This window comes from Diabrotica virgifera, chromosome 2 (assembly GCF_917563875.1).
Source record: "Diabrotica virgifera virgifera chromosome 2, PGI_DIABVI_V3a".
NCBI classification, from domain to species: domain Eukaryota; kingdom Metazoa; phylum Arthropoda; class Insecta; order Coleoptera; family Chrysomelidae; genus Diabrotica; species Diabrotica virgifera.
The window spans coordinates 249,538,343-249,557,614 of NC_065444.1; the positions used below are offsets into that span (position 1 = coordinate 249,538,343).

General features: G+C 34.3%; 2 protein-coding genes and 2 non-coding genes across 5 annotated transcripts in view; 3 read left to right on the forward strand and 1 right to left on the reverse strand.

Moving 5' to 3' along the window:
- The window catches only part of LOC114326519 (dynein regulatory complex subunit 5), a 74,388-nt gene extending 59,797 nt beyond the window's left edge, over window positions 1–14,591 (forward strand). For both annotated transcript variants that reach the window (XM_028274912.2, XM_028274914.2), the window contains exons 4-6: window positions 4,956–5,279; window positions 8,340–8,590; window positions 14,331–14,591. In XM_028274912.2, coding sequence (XP_028130713.2) covers window positions 4,956–5,279; window positions 8,340–8,590; window positions 14,331–14,552 — 797 coding nt within the window. In that variant the 3' untranslated portion in view covers window positions 14,553–14,591. The remainder of the gene's footprint in view (window positions 1–4,955; window positions 5,280–8,339; window positions 8,591–14,330) is intronic.
- Window positions 14,592–14,675: 84 nt separating this feature from the next.
- Window positions 14,676–14,792, reverse strand: Trnal-caa (transfer RNA leucine (anticodon CAA)). Its single transcript has 2 exons — window positions 14,755–14,792; window positions 14,676–14,720 (listed from the first exon to the last, which is right to left on the reverse strand). It is a non-coding gene; the product is annotated as a tRNA-Leu (tRNA).
- A 402-nt stretch (window positions 14,793–15,194) lies between these two features.
- Window positions 15,195–15,309, forward strand: Trnal-caa (transfer RNA leucine (anticodon CAA)). The gene is made up of 2 exons: window positions 15,195–15,232; window positions 15,265–15,309. It is a non-coding gene; the product is annotated as a tRNA-Leu (tRNA).
- A 1,189-nt stretch (window positions 15,310–16,498) lies between these two features.
- Window positions 16,499–16,933, forward strand: LOC114326518 (H/ACA ribonucleoprotein complex subunit 3). Its single transcript, XM_028274911.2, has 2 exons — window positions 16,499–16,658; window positions 16,719–16,933. The coding sequence occupies exons 1-2, from the start codon at window positions 16,605–16,607 to the stop codon at window positions 16,857–16,859; spliced, it is 195 nt and encodes a 64-aa protein (XP_028130712.1). The 5' UTR covers window positions 16,499–16,604; the 3' UTR covers window positions 16,860–16,933.
- Window positions 16,934–19,272: the final 2,339 nt, after the last annotated feature.

A 19,272-nucleotide genomic window follows, 5' to 3' on the forward strand; every position in this document is an offset into this window, starting at 1 on the left:
CTGGTTTATCGAAAAAATATTAAGAGGCAAAAAAGTTTTAAAAACATTGTGTTTAACTAAGGGTACCACAATAATAATTTAATTGGAACGTACAAAAAAGTTTGGGGAGGTTTAAGGGAACAAAACCCCCATAAAATTTTTATGGGGTGCACAAATTTAACTATAATTTATTTTTAAAATGTTCCTGCTATAAGAATTCCACGTGTCCATTTTTATTAAAAAATCTCTACTAGTTCTCGATATATCGGAAAAAATCGATTTTTATCGTGTAACTTCAAAGGGCTGTAACTTTTTTTGTGTGCATATTTGTACTAAGGTAAGTTAGGTTCAATCGAACTATTTTTAGTCCCAGAATATGTGATTTAATTTATGACCTGTATTTTTGTTACACCCTGTATAGAGTGTATGTTAAACTACATTTCACTTTGTGTCTCAATAGATTTCAAGCTAATAAAATTGAAATGGTAAAATAAAATTACAATTAACAATAGAACTCTTTTGATAATATCAACAAATTGTCTTTTACATTGTTCGGTTACACTGTAGGTTTGTAATCGCTTTATACTGCCTATTTATACGAAATATAACGCGTTTGTAATCGCGTTATACTGCCTACTGGCAATATAACGCGATTACAAATCTATTCATTGTACCCGAACAAAGTAACTAACATTATAGTATATTTTTTATGAAAACAGAAAATATGTTATATTGATGGTACTTGCAAAATTATTTAGCTTAAAATAAGGTGATTTCAAAAATTTCGGCAACTGCCTTTTGGCTCTTTTCCTAGACGAAAAGAGAGCAGATACGTGACCGTTGTCCTTTCTGCTCTTCTTCTATATCCGTCGTCTCCGTGCTTATAAATTGTTAAAGCCGGAGATTCAGGATGTAACCAGAAAGCAGTTTCTTTTGAGGAAAAGTCTTAGATTTAAAATATTGTTTATTGTTTTATTTCAATTATTTTAATTGTTTTATTACAGTAAACTTTGTATTTGATGCTTTTCGTCTTCCTCGTTCTTCTGGTTTATTTTTCTGTTGGTGGAGGCAGGGCCGGATCTACAAATTCTGGGGCCCCCTGCAAGAAGTCCTTTGGGGCCCCCTATACGGACTTACCACAGGGGTCCCTGGTATGAAGGAGAGGGGGGCGTGTGAACCGTGAACCATATAACATAACTACCCACCCCCGGACCCTCAGCCCGACGGGATTATGGATGATAAAATAACTGTAAAGGGATCAATAGTTTTAGTTTTTTTTATGTTACTATATTCTAAATTTTCTCGTGACTGGTCTGATTGTTAGATTTAAGTCTGAAAATAAATTAAGTCTAAATCTCTGATCTCGGTCTCCTCTCATTTGACCTTGTGAGTAAAGCCTCCCAAAGATGTATAACCAGCACAGAAGGTAATGGTAAGAAGATGTAATGGATGTAATGATCCCAGATGTATGGTAAGAAGGTAACACTTTTTCAAAACAAATGCAGAAGTAAATGAAATATAAGTCCTGAACTGAACTCAAAACAATAGAGCGCTGCATGGTCCAAGGTCGACCGGTCGTGACTCATCATTCATCTGCGACAAGCACAAGCATACGACGTATTGAAAACGCCGCTACAGTCTGCGCACTACAAGCACATCGCCGCTTCGTTGTTTACTCGTTTGTTCGTGTTTGATTACGTGTTACAGTATTTATGTGATTTAATTTTTATTTTTGACGATCGTGGTTGATCCGCAACGTGGTTAATCCGCTCGTGGATAATCGGGACTATCGGGAGTCTACTATTAGTATAAAATATTTAATACATGAGAAATAAAATCGATTTTTCAGAATCATAGAAAAATCATGGGGGAGCCCCGGCCGGGGCCCCCCCGCGCCGCGGGGTTTCGCGGTTCCTAGATCCGGCACTGGGTGGAGGTGTGGATATACTTCCTTTAGGGAGACCCTTGCTTACATTTTTCTTTTTGTAATTCATCCTCGTCTATGCGATATTCTATATCATTCATTTTGCTGTTGTTTTTTTGCCACTATTCTCTTTTGTAGTAGTCTATTTGGATTTTCATTTGTTGTATGATCATATATTATATTTGTATTTTTTTTCTTGTACCCAGACGCGTTTTCCTGTATACCATCTGCTCATTTTGGCTTCTTGCTTGATTCTCAGTAAAGAACATTTGATTTTGTTGAGCAAGCACATTGTCATATATTGTCTTTCTATATTTCTGCACACCCATCTCACACTACGATTCGAGAGAGTGCCTGGTTAAACAAGCATATTATGGGGCATTTTTCAATAATAATTTTATTTTTAAGTTCATACGTAACTGTTTTAAACATTGCACATTGTTATTGGCACACACACTATAAATTGTACGTCTTTAGCTTAATAAAATAAAAAAAGTCAAAATGTAAATTCGTACAGGTTAAAACAAATTTTATATCAAATTTTAGGTGGGTACAAAAGATATTTTCAAGAAAGTATCCAAATCATACAAGGGGATCATTGTTTAAATAATTAAAAAGTGGTCATTTTTGCAAAAAATATACTTTTTTAACTGCTGAGGTAATTCACTTACTAATGAAGGTCTATGAGATTTTTTTCTGCAAAGTTGAAGGGTAAATCTTTCACATAAGACTTATTAAATTAAATTCGACAAAATAATTTTTTGTTAAAAACAAATTTGCAAAAAAATATTTTTAGCGTTTTAAATAAGCACTATAAAATATCTTATTTTACGGTGTAAGTTGCGCTATGTTACCAGTATTAATTAAAAATAAATTGGTCGAAAAATATTTAATATTTTTTGAGATATTGAATTTGTTTTTTAAATGTTACTATATTTTCAATTGCAAAAACGTGGTTGTTGCCAAAGAAATATTCACCTGCTTAAGATCCCATTATTTTTATTTTTATGTATATTTTCGATAAATGTATTGATAAATTCAAATTTCAATTAAACTGCCCCCTAAAATGGCATTTGAAAACTATTCAAAGTTGTTTATAATTTGTTTTTTTTAATAACGTCGCGGGGATTGAGTATTTTGAAATGCCGTTTGGATAATTGGGTTCCTGAGAATTTTTTACTAATTAACAAAATTTTTTTGTCGTTTTTTCTGCTTCTTTTTTTTCTTGGAGTTATATTACTACGGGCCCTTTTAATGTAAAATTTTATTAAGAATGTCGAATCTCTGAGTTGTAGATTCTATACCTAAAAATATTAAGATTTAACTAAAATCTCTTAAATAAAATGTGGCTACTTACTGAGTTAAAATTTAAAAATTATTTTTACCAACTACTTTAAAACTATTTGACGTATCCTTATCATACTTGGCAGAAAGTGTGGCTATTATACACCCTACTAAATTGTGATTAATAAACGTTTCTAGCTAGTGCCAGAGGCGTACGACAGGGGATAGTGAATTATTGACCTTTACCAAATTCTACGCCACTGAGTGAATTACTATTTTAGCGTAATTTTTCGATTCTCCGATACTTTGTATGTAAGTAGCTTTATTGGTATCGATAAAGTCATCAGTTTGAGAGATATTGGAAGTTTAAAATGAATGAATGAATGAATGAAAATAACTATGCTGTTTTATTTTTAACGTCCAATATCTCGAAAACTAATGACCTAATCGTTACCAGTAAAGAGTATATTATTTACATATAAAGTATTAGAGAATCGAAAAATTTTGCTAAAATGGTAATCCCCTCAGTGGCGTAGAATTTGGGAAGGGTCAATCATTAACTATTCCCTGTCGTACGCCTCTGGCAGTAGCTAGAAACTTTTATTTATCACAATTTAGTAGACTGTATAGTACCCACACTTTCTGCCAAGTATGATAAGGATACGTCAAATAGTTTGAAAGTACTTGGTAAAAATAATTGTTAAATTTCTAAATAAAACACCCTGTAACTCAGTAGTAGCCACATTTTATTTAAGTGATTTTAGACCAATCTTAATATTTTTAGGTCTAGAATCTAAAACTTAGAGATTTGACATTCTTAATGAAACTTAACCATAAATTGGCCCGTAGTAATATAACTCCAAGAAAAAAAAAAGAAGAGGAAAAAAGAAGAAAAATTTTTGATAATTATTGAAAAATTCCCAGCAACCGAATTATCGAAACGGCATGTCAAAATATTTATGCCTTGCGACGTTATTAAAAAAACAAATTATAAACAAATTTGAATAATTTTCAAATGCCATTTTAGGGGGAAGTTTAATTAAAATTTGAATTTATCAATACATTTATAGAAAATATACATAAGAATAAAAATAATAAGATTTAATACGGGTGAATATTTCTTTGGCAACAACCGCGTTTTTGCATTTGAAAATAGAGAAATATTTAATAAACAAATTCAATATCTCAAAAAATATTAAATATTTTTCGACCAATTTTTTTTTATTTAATACTGATAACATAGAGCAAATTTTCTTGTAAAATAATATATTTTATAGTGCTTATTTAAAACGCTAAATATAATTTTTTGCAAATTTGTTTTTAAAGTTTTATGTATAATTATTTAAATAAATAGGGGGTCAAATTTAATTTAGTAAATCTTGTGTGAAAGATTTACCCTTCAGCTTTGCAGAAAACAATCCTATAGACCTTCATTAGTAACTGAATAACCTCAGCAGTTAAAGAAGTAACTTTTTTGCAAAAATGACCCCTTTTTAATTATTTAAATAATGATCCCCTTATATGATTTGGATACTTTCTTGAAAATATCTTTTGTACCCACCTAAAATTTGATATAAAATTTGTTTCAACCTGTACGAATTTACATTTTGATTTACATGTAGTGTAATTTTATTTTACTAGACTACTTGTAAATTCCAGTAAATTATCTTGTACCTATCATCATTCAAAGTAAGTTCATTTCCAATGTTAAGCTATAAACGTACTCTAGCTATAAAGCTATAAACGTACTCTCTCTTCATTATTCAAGGTATGAACGATGTTAAGGAAGACTTCAATTGGAACATGTTTAAAGTAACAATATTGGACTGTCAACGTCTTGGTAAAGCCATTCTTGATTTGAAGAACTTAAAAATTCTGCGAATCCACAGAAGCAACATTGAAGACAAGCATTGCCAAGCCCTCATGCAAAATCTTATTAAAAACAAAACTATAGTAGAGCTAGATTTGTCGAACTGCAAAATTGGTGATCAAGGTGCTCTGTGTATCGCAAAGTTTCTGATGAATCATCAGTTGTTGAGAAAGCTGGTTTTGACAAATAATTTGATTGGTCAAATCGGTGCTGAAGGAATAGGTAAGTACACAATATTTCCTTTTAAGTCCGTTATAATATGTTATTAGTGGCATTATGATGTTATGTCGTAATGGTACAACCAACGATTTAGATATCCCTAATAATAATTTTAGAATTATTTTTAGACCCATCCTCTTCGAAACTGTAGACTAGACCCTTTTTGTGACTAAATTGTTAAAGGTGTATGTGTATACAGTGAGCACGTAAAGGTTGGAATAAATTCATTTTATCGAGAATGGATGATTTTGGAAAAAAATTCCGAAACAGGTCAATTTTTATTTTTAAATTACGACTATTTGGCATATATATCATACTAGTGACGTCACCCATCTGGGCGTGATGACGTCATCGATGATTTTTTTTAAATGAGAATAGGGATCGTGTAATAGCTCATTTGAAAGGTAATTCAATTCTCTATTCAGTAATATTAACATTAGCATAATTATTTATACAGGGTGCCCAAAAAAAATTTTTTTGGATTAAATTTGTTGACATAAAAAGAAGAATGTATGTAATTTATTTAGTTCAAAGTACATTTTACTGCTCTCAGAAAACTAAAAAAAATGTTTATTTGAAAAATAATCATTGCTTTTCGCTTAAATTAAATGTGCAAACTGTCACGAGGCTGGTGGGTGGCGGCTTTAATATTGAATTTAAGCAAAAAACAATATATATTTGCCAAATAAACATTTTTTCCTGTTTTCTGATAGCAGTAAAATGTATTTTGAATTAAATAAATTACGCACATTCTTCTTTTTATGTAAATAAATTTAATTTAAAATTTTTTTTGGACACACTGTATAAATAATTATGTTAATGTTTATATTATTGAATAGAGAATTGAATTACCTTTCAAATGAGCTATCACACGACCCCTATTCTTATTAAAAAAAATCATCGATGACGATATCACGCCCAGATAGATGACGTCACTGGTATGATGTATATACCAGTAAGTCGTAATTTTAAAATAAAAATTTACCTGTTTTGGGATTTTTTTCCAAAATCGTCCATTCTCGAGAAAATGAATTTATTCCAACCTTTACGTGCTCACTGTATGTGTAAATACAATAATAATACCATTAATTATCTGGTTATATAACTGCGTTTTAGTGTAGTGATTCAAATTGGCCTCCCAAATCACAAGATTTCGCACTACTAGACTTTTTTGTTTGCGCCATAATGATGATATTATGCCTCAATACATCCCTTTTCAAGTTGATAGGCTGATTCAGGATAGGCTAATAGGGAACTTGCACTAAAAAAATTTTTTGCATAAAATTGTTAATTTATGTTTTAAAATGCTATATTCAAAATATTACGTCTTAACAATGAATAGTGTACGTACAACATATGGTCAAAGTTCCGCGCCTAAAATTTCCGTTTCAAACAACTTCAAAAGCGAGAGCTGGGGTCTGACGTCACAGGCCACTCGTATCGTTTGCCCATTCGGTGGGCTATTGCATTTAATGCAGTTTGCCCATAGATAAATAATATAGTTGAAATATCTTGTTTTGCTCTGTGGCAAAAATGATTTTTTCTGTGACAGGCAAAATATTAACATTTTACCTCTGTTGACATGTATCAAAAAGTTCTTTTTTATGAAATTACTTTTGTCGTTTCTTGTGTTGAAGAACAAAAAGAAACAAGTAACTTAAAAATAAACAAAAATTTTAGTAATAAAAGTAAGAGTAACTAAAAAGTATTGGTGCTACTATAGTATGCGGTCTACAATCGGGTTCCTACTATAGCTTGCGGTCTACCGAGGGATGCGGTGTAAGTACAAGCTGAGATGATAAAGATATTAACTTGTAAAATTACAATATTGATTCTTCTTATTTATGCGTATTATTAACTTTGTAAAGAAGGATTTTGTTGGCTATGTACACGTTCTATCGGTACGTCTGCTAATCACCATAATCTTTTCTCAGAAGGCTTTGAACACAATAATGAAAGGCTCCAGTAGGGACTAATAAACATTACAATAAAATATAATCTTTATTATAATGCAAATTACACCGTAATCTTTTCCAGGATATACGAAATCCTTCGATTAGAGGTAGGTAGATCAAACCCACGGGGTAAACCGTATACTATAATATAATGGTACCAAACTATTGTTATAAACGGTTTAAACATGCTTATTAATAACTCTTACTTATTTGCCTTGACACCTCGCATTTCTCCAATAGAATAGCTTTCACTACTTTTTATAAAAGTTGCCACCATGAAGACATCAACGGTAGGTAAGTTAGTCAGATTGACCTTTTGAAAAACCCTCTTCCGTCATTACAAAGTAGCCCTCTTTACAAAGTAGCACTCAACTTTATCAATTTCAGTTTAAAACTAAGCTGATTGGAGAACTACTTATTACAATATATAAGATGAACATAAATAATAACTAGGAATTTTCCATTAAAGACGATTAAAATGTAATATACCCGTGATACCTACCCTAATCGCGTTGTTTCCGACTGCTAGGCCCGGCTGACCGTGGCCCGTGACGTCGAACCAATAGAAGGACGTTCAAGAGCCTCCTAAGATATTTGAATTTTATAGCATTTTCAAAGCGTCGTAATTAGCGTACGGGTTAAAAAATTTGTTTTTTTCGCATGCAAGCGTTTTAAGATCATGTTACCTTATGTTTATTAATATCATTTTAATATTTAAAAATTTATGCAAGTTCCCTATTCTAATAGACCTGCAGGAAGAGGAGGTTGTGGTAAAACAGCTAAGAAATGCCCACAGGGGGAGTGCATTCTCCCCTCCTGTGATCACTGCTGCTATGACTGGAGTCCTGCGACTTCGTAGAAGTATCACTAAACGCCACAATAGACTTTGTTAAAAAAAGGCTGGCTGAAAGGCCAATAGATTCCTTAGATTGACTGGGAGGTTGGTTAAGCGCCCATTCATATCGAACCTAAACCAATTAAAACCATTATTTTCTGGTCCGTGGTGGTCAAAATTTACCTCCCAAATCACAAGATTCTACACCACTAGAGTTTTTTTGTGTGTGTCATAGAAATGATATTATAACTAAATAGGTACATCTCTTTTCAGGTTACGCGCTCTGTCAAAATTCATGCCCACCTTTAGAAACTTTAATTCTAACACTAAATCCTTTAAAGCATGACGGAGTCATGGGCATCTTGAGAGCATTAGTAAGGCGTCCTGTTCCGAAAGAGTTGTCATTGAGTACATGCCAATTTGGTTGTGAAACACCAGACAAACTTAGCAAGATGTTAAAATGGAATGATACGCTGAAGGTGTTGGACGTCAGCTGCAATTGGTTTGGAAAAGAAGGTGGAGAGGTACGATTTTGTTTATTATATCTAATATAAGTACTATGCTAAATTTAAAATCAAGATGCAGTTGCAATAAACAAACCACGACACGTTAAATGCTACTAGGAGCACTCCCGAATCATATTTTAGAATTAACTAGACCCAAACCCAGACATCCAAAGTGAAAGTTATCCTCCAACACCAAATTGTTCTATATAGTCCATATAATGTTCAGAAAAAAGTCACACCATTTTGCGTCGCGTTGTTCTACATTGTTCTACATTATGTTCTACATTAAACTTGAAATAAAAAAAGGCCCTATGCATAATCCTTATAAAATTATTGGTTCCAAAGTTACGGAGGTAGTATAGTATAATTGGTCCAAAAAAAGGCCTAATCCAGACATCCAAAGTAAAATTTCCCTCTAACACCAAATTGTTCTATATAGTTCACATATTGTTTAGTAAAAAGTTACACCATTTTGACCGTCCGGTTTGGGTGGGAGATGGGGAAAAGTCGGTAAATTAGTAGTTTTTTTACGATTTTTGTCAATATTTTTCAAACTATGCTTTAGCGTAAACGATGTTCTACACAAAAATGTTCTACATAAAATTTAAAACAAAATAGGTCAAATACACATAATTGTTATAAAATCAACGGTTCCAGAGTTACGGAGGGTGAAAAATGGAAGTTTTCGATACTTTTTATATCTTATGGACAATTTATAATATTATTACCTACTGATGAAAGAAATTTTCTTTAACAGGATTGTGTTTTGTAAATAAAATTTGCTATTTCAGTGGCCGATGGTATGTTAGTGATATGCCCTTAAAGAAACGTCAACCTCACCACCCAAAACCATCATCAATTGCCCAAAAAATATAAAAAGTATCGAAAACCTCCACTTTTCACCCTCCGTAACTCTGGAACCGTTGATTTTATAACAATTATGTATAGGACCTTTTTTGTTTTAAATTGTATGTAGAACATTTTGTATAGAACATTGTTTACGCTAAAGCATTGTTTTAGAAATATTGACGAAAAACATAAAAAACGACTAATTTGCCGACTTCTCCCCCATCTCCCCCAAACCGGACGCTCAAAATGGTGTAACTTTTTACTGAACAATATGTGGACCATATAGAATAATTTGGTGTTGGAGGAAAACTTTTACTTTGGATGTTTAGGTTAGGTCTTTTTTGGACCAATTATACTATATTACCTCCGTAACTTTGAAACCGTTCATTTTAGAAGGATTATGCATAGGGCCTTTTTTATTTAAAATTTAATGTAGAACATTTTTGTATAGAAGGTTGTTCATGCTAAACCGAATAGTTTAAGAAATATTGACGAAAAACAGTTGGAGGATAACTTTCAGTTTGGATGTCTGAGTTATGCCACCTTTTGGATCAATTGTATCATACTCTAAATATATAAACTTTGGAAATCATGATTTGGGATTTACAATGTATATATACATTGTAAATTATGATCTGGGAGTGCTCCTAGTAGCATTTAACGTGTCTTGGTTTGTTTATTTCTACTGTATCTTGATTGTAAATTTAGTATACCTAGTATATTATATACTAACGATTTCTACAGTTTTCACTGTACCTATTCCTTCATTCAACCGTTCTCTCCAGCTCTTTTTGTTTTGTAAGTCCCCTTCCTGCAGATTTCTACTTTCCATTGCTTCGTCCACTTCATCTCTGAAAGATCTTCGGGATCTACCTCTCTTCTTTCTTTTTATAGGGCTCCACTCTGTTATTCTATTTATCCAACGATTTTGGTCTGCTCCTCTGAGATGTCCGTACCAGGTTATTCTCTTATTTTGTACGATGTATAGTCTATTATATTTGAGTTCATTCCCATTCTTCTCTTAATTTCTACGTTATTTATTATCTTTTCTTGATACTCTGTAGCTTCTCCTTAGGAATTCTATTTCTGTTGCTCTTATTTTGTTTTTGGTTTTCTCATTATTGTCCAATTTTCACACCCACAAGTGAGGATACTTGTTGTCATCATATATATTCTTTTTTTATGCTGATGTTCTTATTCCACAGTACCGGGTTCATATTTCGTATGCACAGTATGCAGTCTCTTGTTTGTCCTAGTCTATTGTTATATCATCTGGTCAGTCTGGTTGGTACAGGCCCGGACTGGGCCGCCGGCCCACCGGCCCACGGGCTGGTGCGCCTTTTGACTTGGTTAGTATCTATCCATTAAAAAATTAAACGCTGAAAAAAAAATTTTTTGAACCTTTACACAAAAATGATGCAGCTATCATTCGCCTAAAAAATGTTTTTACTTGCTTCTGATTTCGCCGTTTGGCACCGAAGGCGCACCAGAAACCTACATAATAAAGCCAGTGGGTACAACAAAATACCAGATATCAGATAATCAAATAGCTTAGATACGATACGCGGCGCCCTCGAAGACCATTTTTACTATTCGGGCGCCTTTCGTAGGTTCAATATCCTCTGTTTCTATTGTAATAAATAGTTTAGATGCGACGCGCAGCGCCCTCGAAAACTATGTTTGTGATTCGGGCGCCTTTCGTGGGTATCAATTTCCGCTGTTTCTATTATAAAAATAGCGAGTGGAGCCCTCGAAGACCATTTTTACGATTGGTGCACCTTTCGTGGGTATCAATTTCCACTGTTTATCAAATAACGGATATTTATACCTATGGAAGGCGCCCAAATCGAAAAATGATCTCCGAGGGCGCTGCGCGTCGCATCTAAGCTATTTGATTATCTGATATCTGATACAAAGAGTGTTATATTCCACAATTGGACTAGAATATACAGGTTTGGTTTTCAGTGCTCCAAAACCACATTATACATGCAGGATTGTTGTGTCCCAAACTCCTAAATAATAAAGCCAGTGGGTACAATAAAATACAACTTGTATCAGGTATCAGATAATCAAATAGCTTAGATGCGACGCGCAGCGCCTTCAAAGACTATTTTTATGATTCGGGCGCCTTTCGTGGGTATCAATTTCCGCTGTTTCTATTATAAACAATAGCTTAGATGCAACGAGCGGCGCCCTCGAAGACCATTTTTACGACTGGAGCACCTTTCATGGGTATCAATTTCCGCTGTTTATCAAATAATGGATATTTATACGCGAAAGCACTACGCGTCGCATCTAAGCTATTTGGTTATCTGATACCTGATCTCTCGATCAACTTCTTCAAATCCTCGCATATCGGACCGATCAAGCCAAGAGTACCCACAAAAGCTTCCTGATTTGAAAATCTTTTTAGATCGATTCATCTTTCCGTTTCTTCCTTTTGCTCCTTAGTTCAAAACTCACATACTTATGTAAGCTGAGCGATTGTTCTTCCAAACCAGTCCAGCTTATGGCACTGTTTAGAAGTAATGTTGAAACCTGCGAGAGGTCCAGAAAGGATTCACTATTACTTCTTACGAACGTAGGTCATTTAGCACGGTAAGCCCCATAGCGTGGATCCATTCTGATAGGTATTCCCCTCTCGAAGCGGGACGTTTGGTGAAACATAACAATTGTACGCCAGGCGGTCTACAACTTATGCCTTAACATACCTATTAACATTCTTAACAGAGTGTCTGGTGATTCCAATACCTCCGTTCACTACGTATACCGTCACGTCACATCCCCTATCTTTAACGATTCTCTGTCGAAAGACCAAATGTCATACCTTTCCTTCGTGCGAATGCCTCTGCAACGTCGTGAGCGGCCCTCGCCCTTCCCACATTTATTTAAAGGAACTGCGTATTAGATGGTTCTTATCTTCCTAACTTACTTACCCATACGCTGTCTGATTCCTGGCCCTAGATGTTTTCACCCATCCTTTTCTCATCGCTTGTGGCAGGATGTTGTTTCTTGAGGCCCCGCTTTTCCAGGATCAGTTTTTTACACTCCGGGCACTGTGACCGGATTCTCTAAAAGTGAGGGAAAAAGTCGTCTCACTACTGCACTCTCGTGACTGGTGCCCCCTCCTTATCACATATGTAGTAGGAGTCCTCCCTGTTTTCTCTCTTGTAGTCCGTTTTACTATGCCTGAAATGCAGGCATCTAAAGCACACCTGGACACGCAGTCTCTCCCGTATCTTGCATGAGTTCCAGCCAATAGGTATATGTTCTCTTTCCAGTGCCTTCTTGGCTGCGATACGTGTCAGTCCAACCGTGACGTTTGTGTTCTCTATTTTCCCTTATACAAATGAGTTTGACGTCGTCAGGCTTCCTGCTGCCGGTATACCTCCGAACTTGTCTCAGGATTTCTACCTTGGGACTCCTCCGTCTATATCAAATAGGTACACCTGGACCTGATAGCCCCGGACAACCTCTACTGCGTTTCTCTCCGTCCCGTGCGGGCCACGAAAGTCTTCTTCAGGCGCTCGTTCTGTTCTTTCTCTGTCACTTCGAGGATGAGGTCCCCTCTTATGCCTTCTTTAGTGCTTTTAACGCTAATCCCCTTTTTAAATTAATTACTTAAATTAATTAAATTAAATACTTATCCATATATTTTCCACGAGTAGGGGAGAATTATACTGTCTGGCGAGGCAGTGCGCCCTTGCCAACGCTTAGGCTTAAATTACAAAGGAGTTTCACCAGTTCTCCGAGGGCTTCGTTTGCGACCGTCTGACGTTAGGCCATTCACCACTTATGCACGGATCGCCTGACACCGTGTGTGGTTGCGGATTTTTTATCGAGGTTTACTCTTATGCTATATGGAATTTAGTAAAAAATTTGAAAAAATTCAAAAGGTGACTTCTATTGAACACAAATCATCATGATTTTTGTTAAATGTTTTTGAATCAATAGATTCTTTTGTAGTAGCAAGTGAAAATTACTCACCAATTCCCTATTCCCAATAAAAATAGTAAATTATTTTATGGATTTAAATTAAAATTAGAAATATTGATTTACTTTACACGCGTTAGGATTTCAAAAAAGTTTGATGTCAAAGCTTAAGAGGGAGGTCTGGCGCCATTGTTTAGATATTAGGTTGGCGCCTTTTTTAGAATTTGGGCTGGCGCCTTTTTTATAATTTGGGTTGGCGCCTTTTTTATGAGCCAGTCCGGCCCTGGGTTGGTATGTTCCTTTGATTTATCTACCTTCGTCTATTACGAATATAATAAATATTCGTGAAACTTCGATGTTTTCCAATGCTTCACATAGATTGGTTCTAGGGATCCAGTCATATACCTTCTTAAATTCTACAAAAGCCAGATGGACGGATCTATTTTTGGCCATCCTTTTTTCTATTAGTTGTTCGGCCGTGTAAATGTGATCTAAGGAGGCTTTCCCTGCTGTGAAACCTGCCTGGTCTTCTCTGATTTTTTCTTTCATACATAGGTAGGTATATTTCTAATTTTCAATGTCAGATGGCGCTAGCCACCTACTATCATCACTTAGGTTGCAATGGGTAGGAAAAGCTCTCGATGCGAATCAGTTAAAATATGGAGAACAGTGCCTACGTTCTTTCCGATGAGGCTCCAATAAGAGCCGAAAATCGCGATTCAAGGGACTGGACTGCACTCCGTATTCTAATTGAAAAGTAAGATTGTTTTGCCTTCGCATTGCAACTGAATAAAAATGGTATACATTTTTATTTTCTAATTTTTCCTTTATGGTCTTTTCGCATACAGTATGCCTAATATACTAGTGTATTCCATAAAAGCAGTTGATAGATACCTATAATATCAAAGATTGTCTTGGGAAAATCGTTATTCCCTGGTCTAATTATTTTATTTATACTTTCGTAATTTTCTTCTAGATGCTGGTTGAATACTTAGAACATAACACAACTTTGGAATGGTTGGACACGCGAATGACAGATATAACACCAGCACAACATGACGTCCTAAGGAAGTATTTAAGGAGGAACCGCAATGAGTGTATGACAGACATAGAAGCAGAAGATCTCGGTGGGCTAGAAGAAGAAAGTGAGGAAGAAAGTATTTTCAGTGATATGAGTGAAACTTGTAAAGCATATTAGCCGATATATATAAAAAAATAGACAATATATTATTTATCCATAAAATGCATTCTTTTCTTGTTTTCAATATTTCGGTCATTCAATCATCTTAAAAAAAAATTATTGAATTAAATAAAAAAATTATGTCAGAAGTGGGATTCGAACCCACGCCCACAGAGTGGACCAGAACGCTCGCACACCCGCTGAAGCGGGCAAGGTATACCTTGAGTCTGGCGCCTTAGACCGCTCGGCCATCCTGACATACTGTCAAACTTTACGAGTTGATCACATCCCCATTTTGAATGATTGTCTAATAATAATAATTATTAATTATTATTACTTTTATTACTACAATAGGAGTATATAACATAGATAGATAGGAATATATGACAAAACTAGTGATCTAATTCCTAACACATTATTTTAATAATAATAGGCTCCCGTTTTTATTATTATTTATTGTTCTAATTTAACTGCAGTCGAATTATTGCAGTAAGTAAACTTATATTAGTTTTTAATATCTTTATACCTTTCTATGACACAGTATAGAAGTTTCTGTATTATTATATTATTTGTTACATATTTATCTGTATTTTTTAAAATCAATAGACGCCTGCACTGTAGACATAATGGAAATTAATTCTTCGGAAGGAAACTTCACATGTCAGGATGGCCGAGCGGTCTAAGGCGCCAGACTCAAGGTAAACCTTGCCTGTAAAACAGGTTGCGAGCGTTCTGGTCCACTCTGTGGGCGTGGGTTCGAATCCCACTTCTGACATAGTTTTTTTATTTTTTCGGAAAAAATTAATATTAAAATCTTTGAATTTTAAGCTTATACTGTTTCTAAAATACAATCATCCGTACAAGAAGTAACTTTTTTTAGTAATATTAGAATATTAATCAATCAAAATGTTCTTAACAAACGTAAAAAACTAATGAAAAACGGAATTACTATATGAATGAACACTAAATCTTGGTGTTAATGTTCATTTTCCGTCGACCGTCCATTTATGATCAATTTTAACACCCTCAAAATCATTGATTAATGACCCCTATTAATGAATGATTTTCTATTAATGAACGATTTCATTATAGGCAACACAACATACATTGCTTGCATAAATTAATTAAATGCTCTGTGATTGGCAGTGGCCTGTGGTGTAGGCAACCAAAGATATACGTATTTATATTCCCACTAAAAAATTTAAAATCAAGTAGCCGCTGTTAGTACTATCTGTCATTGTATGTCATTATTTTCTTTATTGTTTAAAATTCTGTGTATTTGAAAAATCAAAAGATGGATATATCTTTATTTCTTAAAAGTACGGTCGACGGAAAAGTTTTGTAACGAACTCGTGAATTAAAATGGCAATTAACAATTTTGAACATTAATGCGCTCGCACCGCTCACGCGTTAAAATATCTCAATTGTTAATCGCCCTTATTAATACACTTGTTGGTTAAATAACTATTAAAAGCGGTTTTTATCGCTTTAATTTTTAAATAATATGCATGTTATATTTTGCCAACAGGATGCCCATTGCCAATTCTAAAGTCCGCATTAAGGCTGCGTCCCACGATCAAATAATTTGATCAAACTGGTTTGAGCAAACTGAAAGTTAGTGACGTCAAATCCTGAGTGTTCATTGTGGATAATAATGAAAAAATTTTATTTTAAATAAAGTACAAACAAGTTAGACAACTCAATACAATAAATTTGATCAAACTAGACTGATAGTGAGAGCACAGATTTTTAAAATTTCAAAAAAACTGCAATTGTGACGTCACTTTGACGTACTTCCTCAAGTACGTCAAGTTTGCTCAAACTGTTTGATCAAATTATTTGATGGTGAGACGCGGCCTTTATACCTCCTCAAAACTTTATATACCTCAATCTACGCCTATGTTTGAGAAACAAGAAGAAGAGAACGGTCGGTAACCTAACTGTTTTGTTCATGGTTTGTCACTTGTCACTTGTCACACACACCTGTCACACACACCACACACTACACACGTGTTTTATTCTGTATTTTGATTTTTGATTGTAAGAACAATAAAATCAATATTTTAAAAAATGTATTTAATGTACTACTTAAAAGAAGATGGAACCCGTGTTTACACATTAAAGGTAAAGTATTTGTTATGTACTCTCCGTTCCCAATTTTAATAACGTGTTTCCTTGTTTTAGAAAACGGATCCATCAGGAAAGCCCACATTGTCTGCTCACCCTGCAAGGTTTTCTCCTGAGGATAGTTATTCAAAGCAAAGGATAATAATGAAGAGTAGATATAATCTGCTACCAACACAACAACCCGCTCCAGTATATTAAGATTTATCATGTATTTTAAGCATTTTTAAGTTATAATTTATTTTTATAGTTTCAATAAAGTTATGTAAAAATAAGTAAGTGTTCCATCTACTTATTATTCTTCCCGTATTTTATTGTTTTTTACTGTTCTGTAATATTTCTGCCCCATACTATTTCACTAATTCATTTGATATTCCATCTTCTGCAGTTTTTTAACTTTTCGAACTTCCCATGTATTTATATTATCTTCCTTTGTGGTAATTTCTGGTGTTTCCGGTTATAGTCATTTGTTCCTCCTCTCCATAGTTAATATATGTGTTTTGATTCTATCAGTTCCTTTAGCTCCGTTCTTTGACTTGTTATAAAGCACTATAATATTTGCAACCATAGATGGCATGTTCTGTTGCTTTCAAAAAAAGTACATGTGTTTCGTTTCTTATTGTGTACCTCTTGGTTGACACGCATTTTAGGTAAGCTTCTTCACCCTAAGAACAATTTAGTTATATTTCTTTCTCCAACAACTTCCTTGGCTGAGGCTAAGGTATTAGACTTAACTTTTGCTGAGCTTTCTTTTACTCAATCACTTTCTGTGATTTGTTTCTGCTTCTTTCTGTTATTCTTTTTTGGAATAGGTACCATCCTGTAGGCTTTTGACTTTTATGTTTGTGGTGTATTCTGGGTTTTGTTATCATATAAATATATCGACGGTTAAATACCTTAAAATCTACAACTTTTCAGGAGAGCAAAAAACTTCACTGCGTATGTACATGTTATTTCTTTCTCTTATTTTCTGGTTTTTTCAAAGTAATAATTAAATAAATACTGAGGAAGAAAAAACATAATATACTAAGCAGCAAACATTTTTCTCTCTCCTGAAAAGTTCTAGATTTTGACTTATAAGGTTTCAGTGTTTAACCATCGATATTTGTTTTCATTCGGATTTTGCACAATACCAATTTATGATCGCTTCCTATTTCTGATGATGTTAGTGGCTTTACATCTAAGATTTGACAGAGGTCCGAACTATTTGGGGGGCCAGCCTGTTCAGATTATCCAAAAGTTATCCTAACTAATAATTTGAAGTTTTCGTCCCTAGTAGTCTTACAACTTCCAGGATGTGAAGTTGTATGACTTCTAAGAGCCAAAGCATGTGAAAATGAAGAAGAAAGTGCAATTACAGAATGGATTGACTGATGACAATGGGCACCAAGAATTTACAGATGAACAGATCGTAGACTTGGTTCAACCTCAAGGGTGTCTTAATGAAGATGAAGAAAGCGAGGAAGAAGTTTCCCTACCTACCAGATCGAGTGTCACATGCAGATGCCACTAAAGCTCTGGATGTGGCTCTACGTTTCGTGGAGCAGACCTATGCTGCGTTACCGGTCGATGTAATGCATAAATGGTTCAACATTGCAGCCTCAACTTGGTTCACCTCCATACATTACAAGAAAGTGACTGACTTCCTTAATAGGGCGCATTATACACCTGTCGTCTCTTGTAACATAATGACCTAATTGTTACCTATTGACCCACTTACCACGTGTGGGAGTCATATGTTGCCCTAGGGCCGTATCCTTAGGAATTATATCCATCCTTTGGATTTTGTCATGTTTGCATTTATATGAGACTTTCAGTCTGTTGTTGAAAGGTTTTGACCTTTGTATTTTTTTGGTTGGCTCACCATGTTCTTGTAAGTATAACCAAACTTTGCTTTTACCTTGGTCATCATTTTAACTTTAACATTTTGCTTTAATTAATATGGTTATAAGGTCAGGTGGGGTAACTGTGTATTCGGGGTAAGTGTGTAAAGTCAAAATATATTTTAATATGGTTATATATACTAGTATCGCCATCTATGACTCGTTAAAGAAGAATACAAATGCTTACAAGGTCAACTGAAACCAAGATTCGGTTTGCTTTTATTTGACTAGAAAAGTGTCGTTCTGTCTGAACCGAAGGTTGAGTACGAATTTCATGCGAGACACGCCATTTAAAATCAATTACCATCGGCATTCTGCGTTACATTTTGAAACTTTTTTTGTACTAAGAAGATAAGAAATAGTTTAATTTTAACATTATAAATGTATTTTAATGCTAGATTAAAGTTTTCTAAATATTTGTTGATAGTACACACTTGCCCTTCTTAAATCTTAATCTGGCGAAGTGTGTACTAGTGTTACCGGGCAAATGTGTATTAATACACACTTTCCCCAATTACCATTATTACGTTTGTATTTTAGTATATATAAACATCTTTGTTCCAGAAATTGATGCTTATCGTATAATGGGAAGGACATATATTAGAAAAACCAATAGGGCCTCATCATATTCAAAAGAGGATTTAAGACTGGCAATGGAAGAAGTCAATAGTGGAAGAATTACCGCCTATAAAGCAAGTCAAAAATATAGGATACCCAAGATGACACTCAGT

Bases quoted from the DNA above. Each gene is read 5' to 3' on its own strand.
- LOC114326518 (XM_028274911.2), top strand. From the start codon at position 16,605: ATGTATTTAATGTACTACTTAAAAGAAGATGGAACCCGTGTTTACACA. The intron at 16,659-16,718 runs GTAAAGTATTTG...TCCTTGTTTTAG, and splicing joins CCCGTGTTTACACATTAAAG to AAAACGGATCCATCAGGAAA.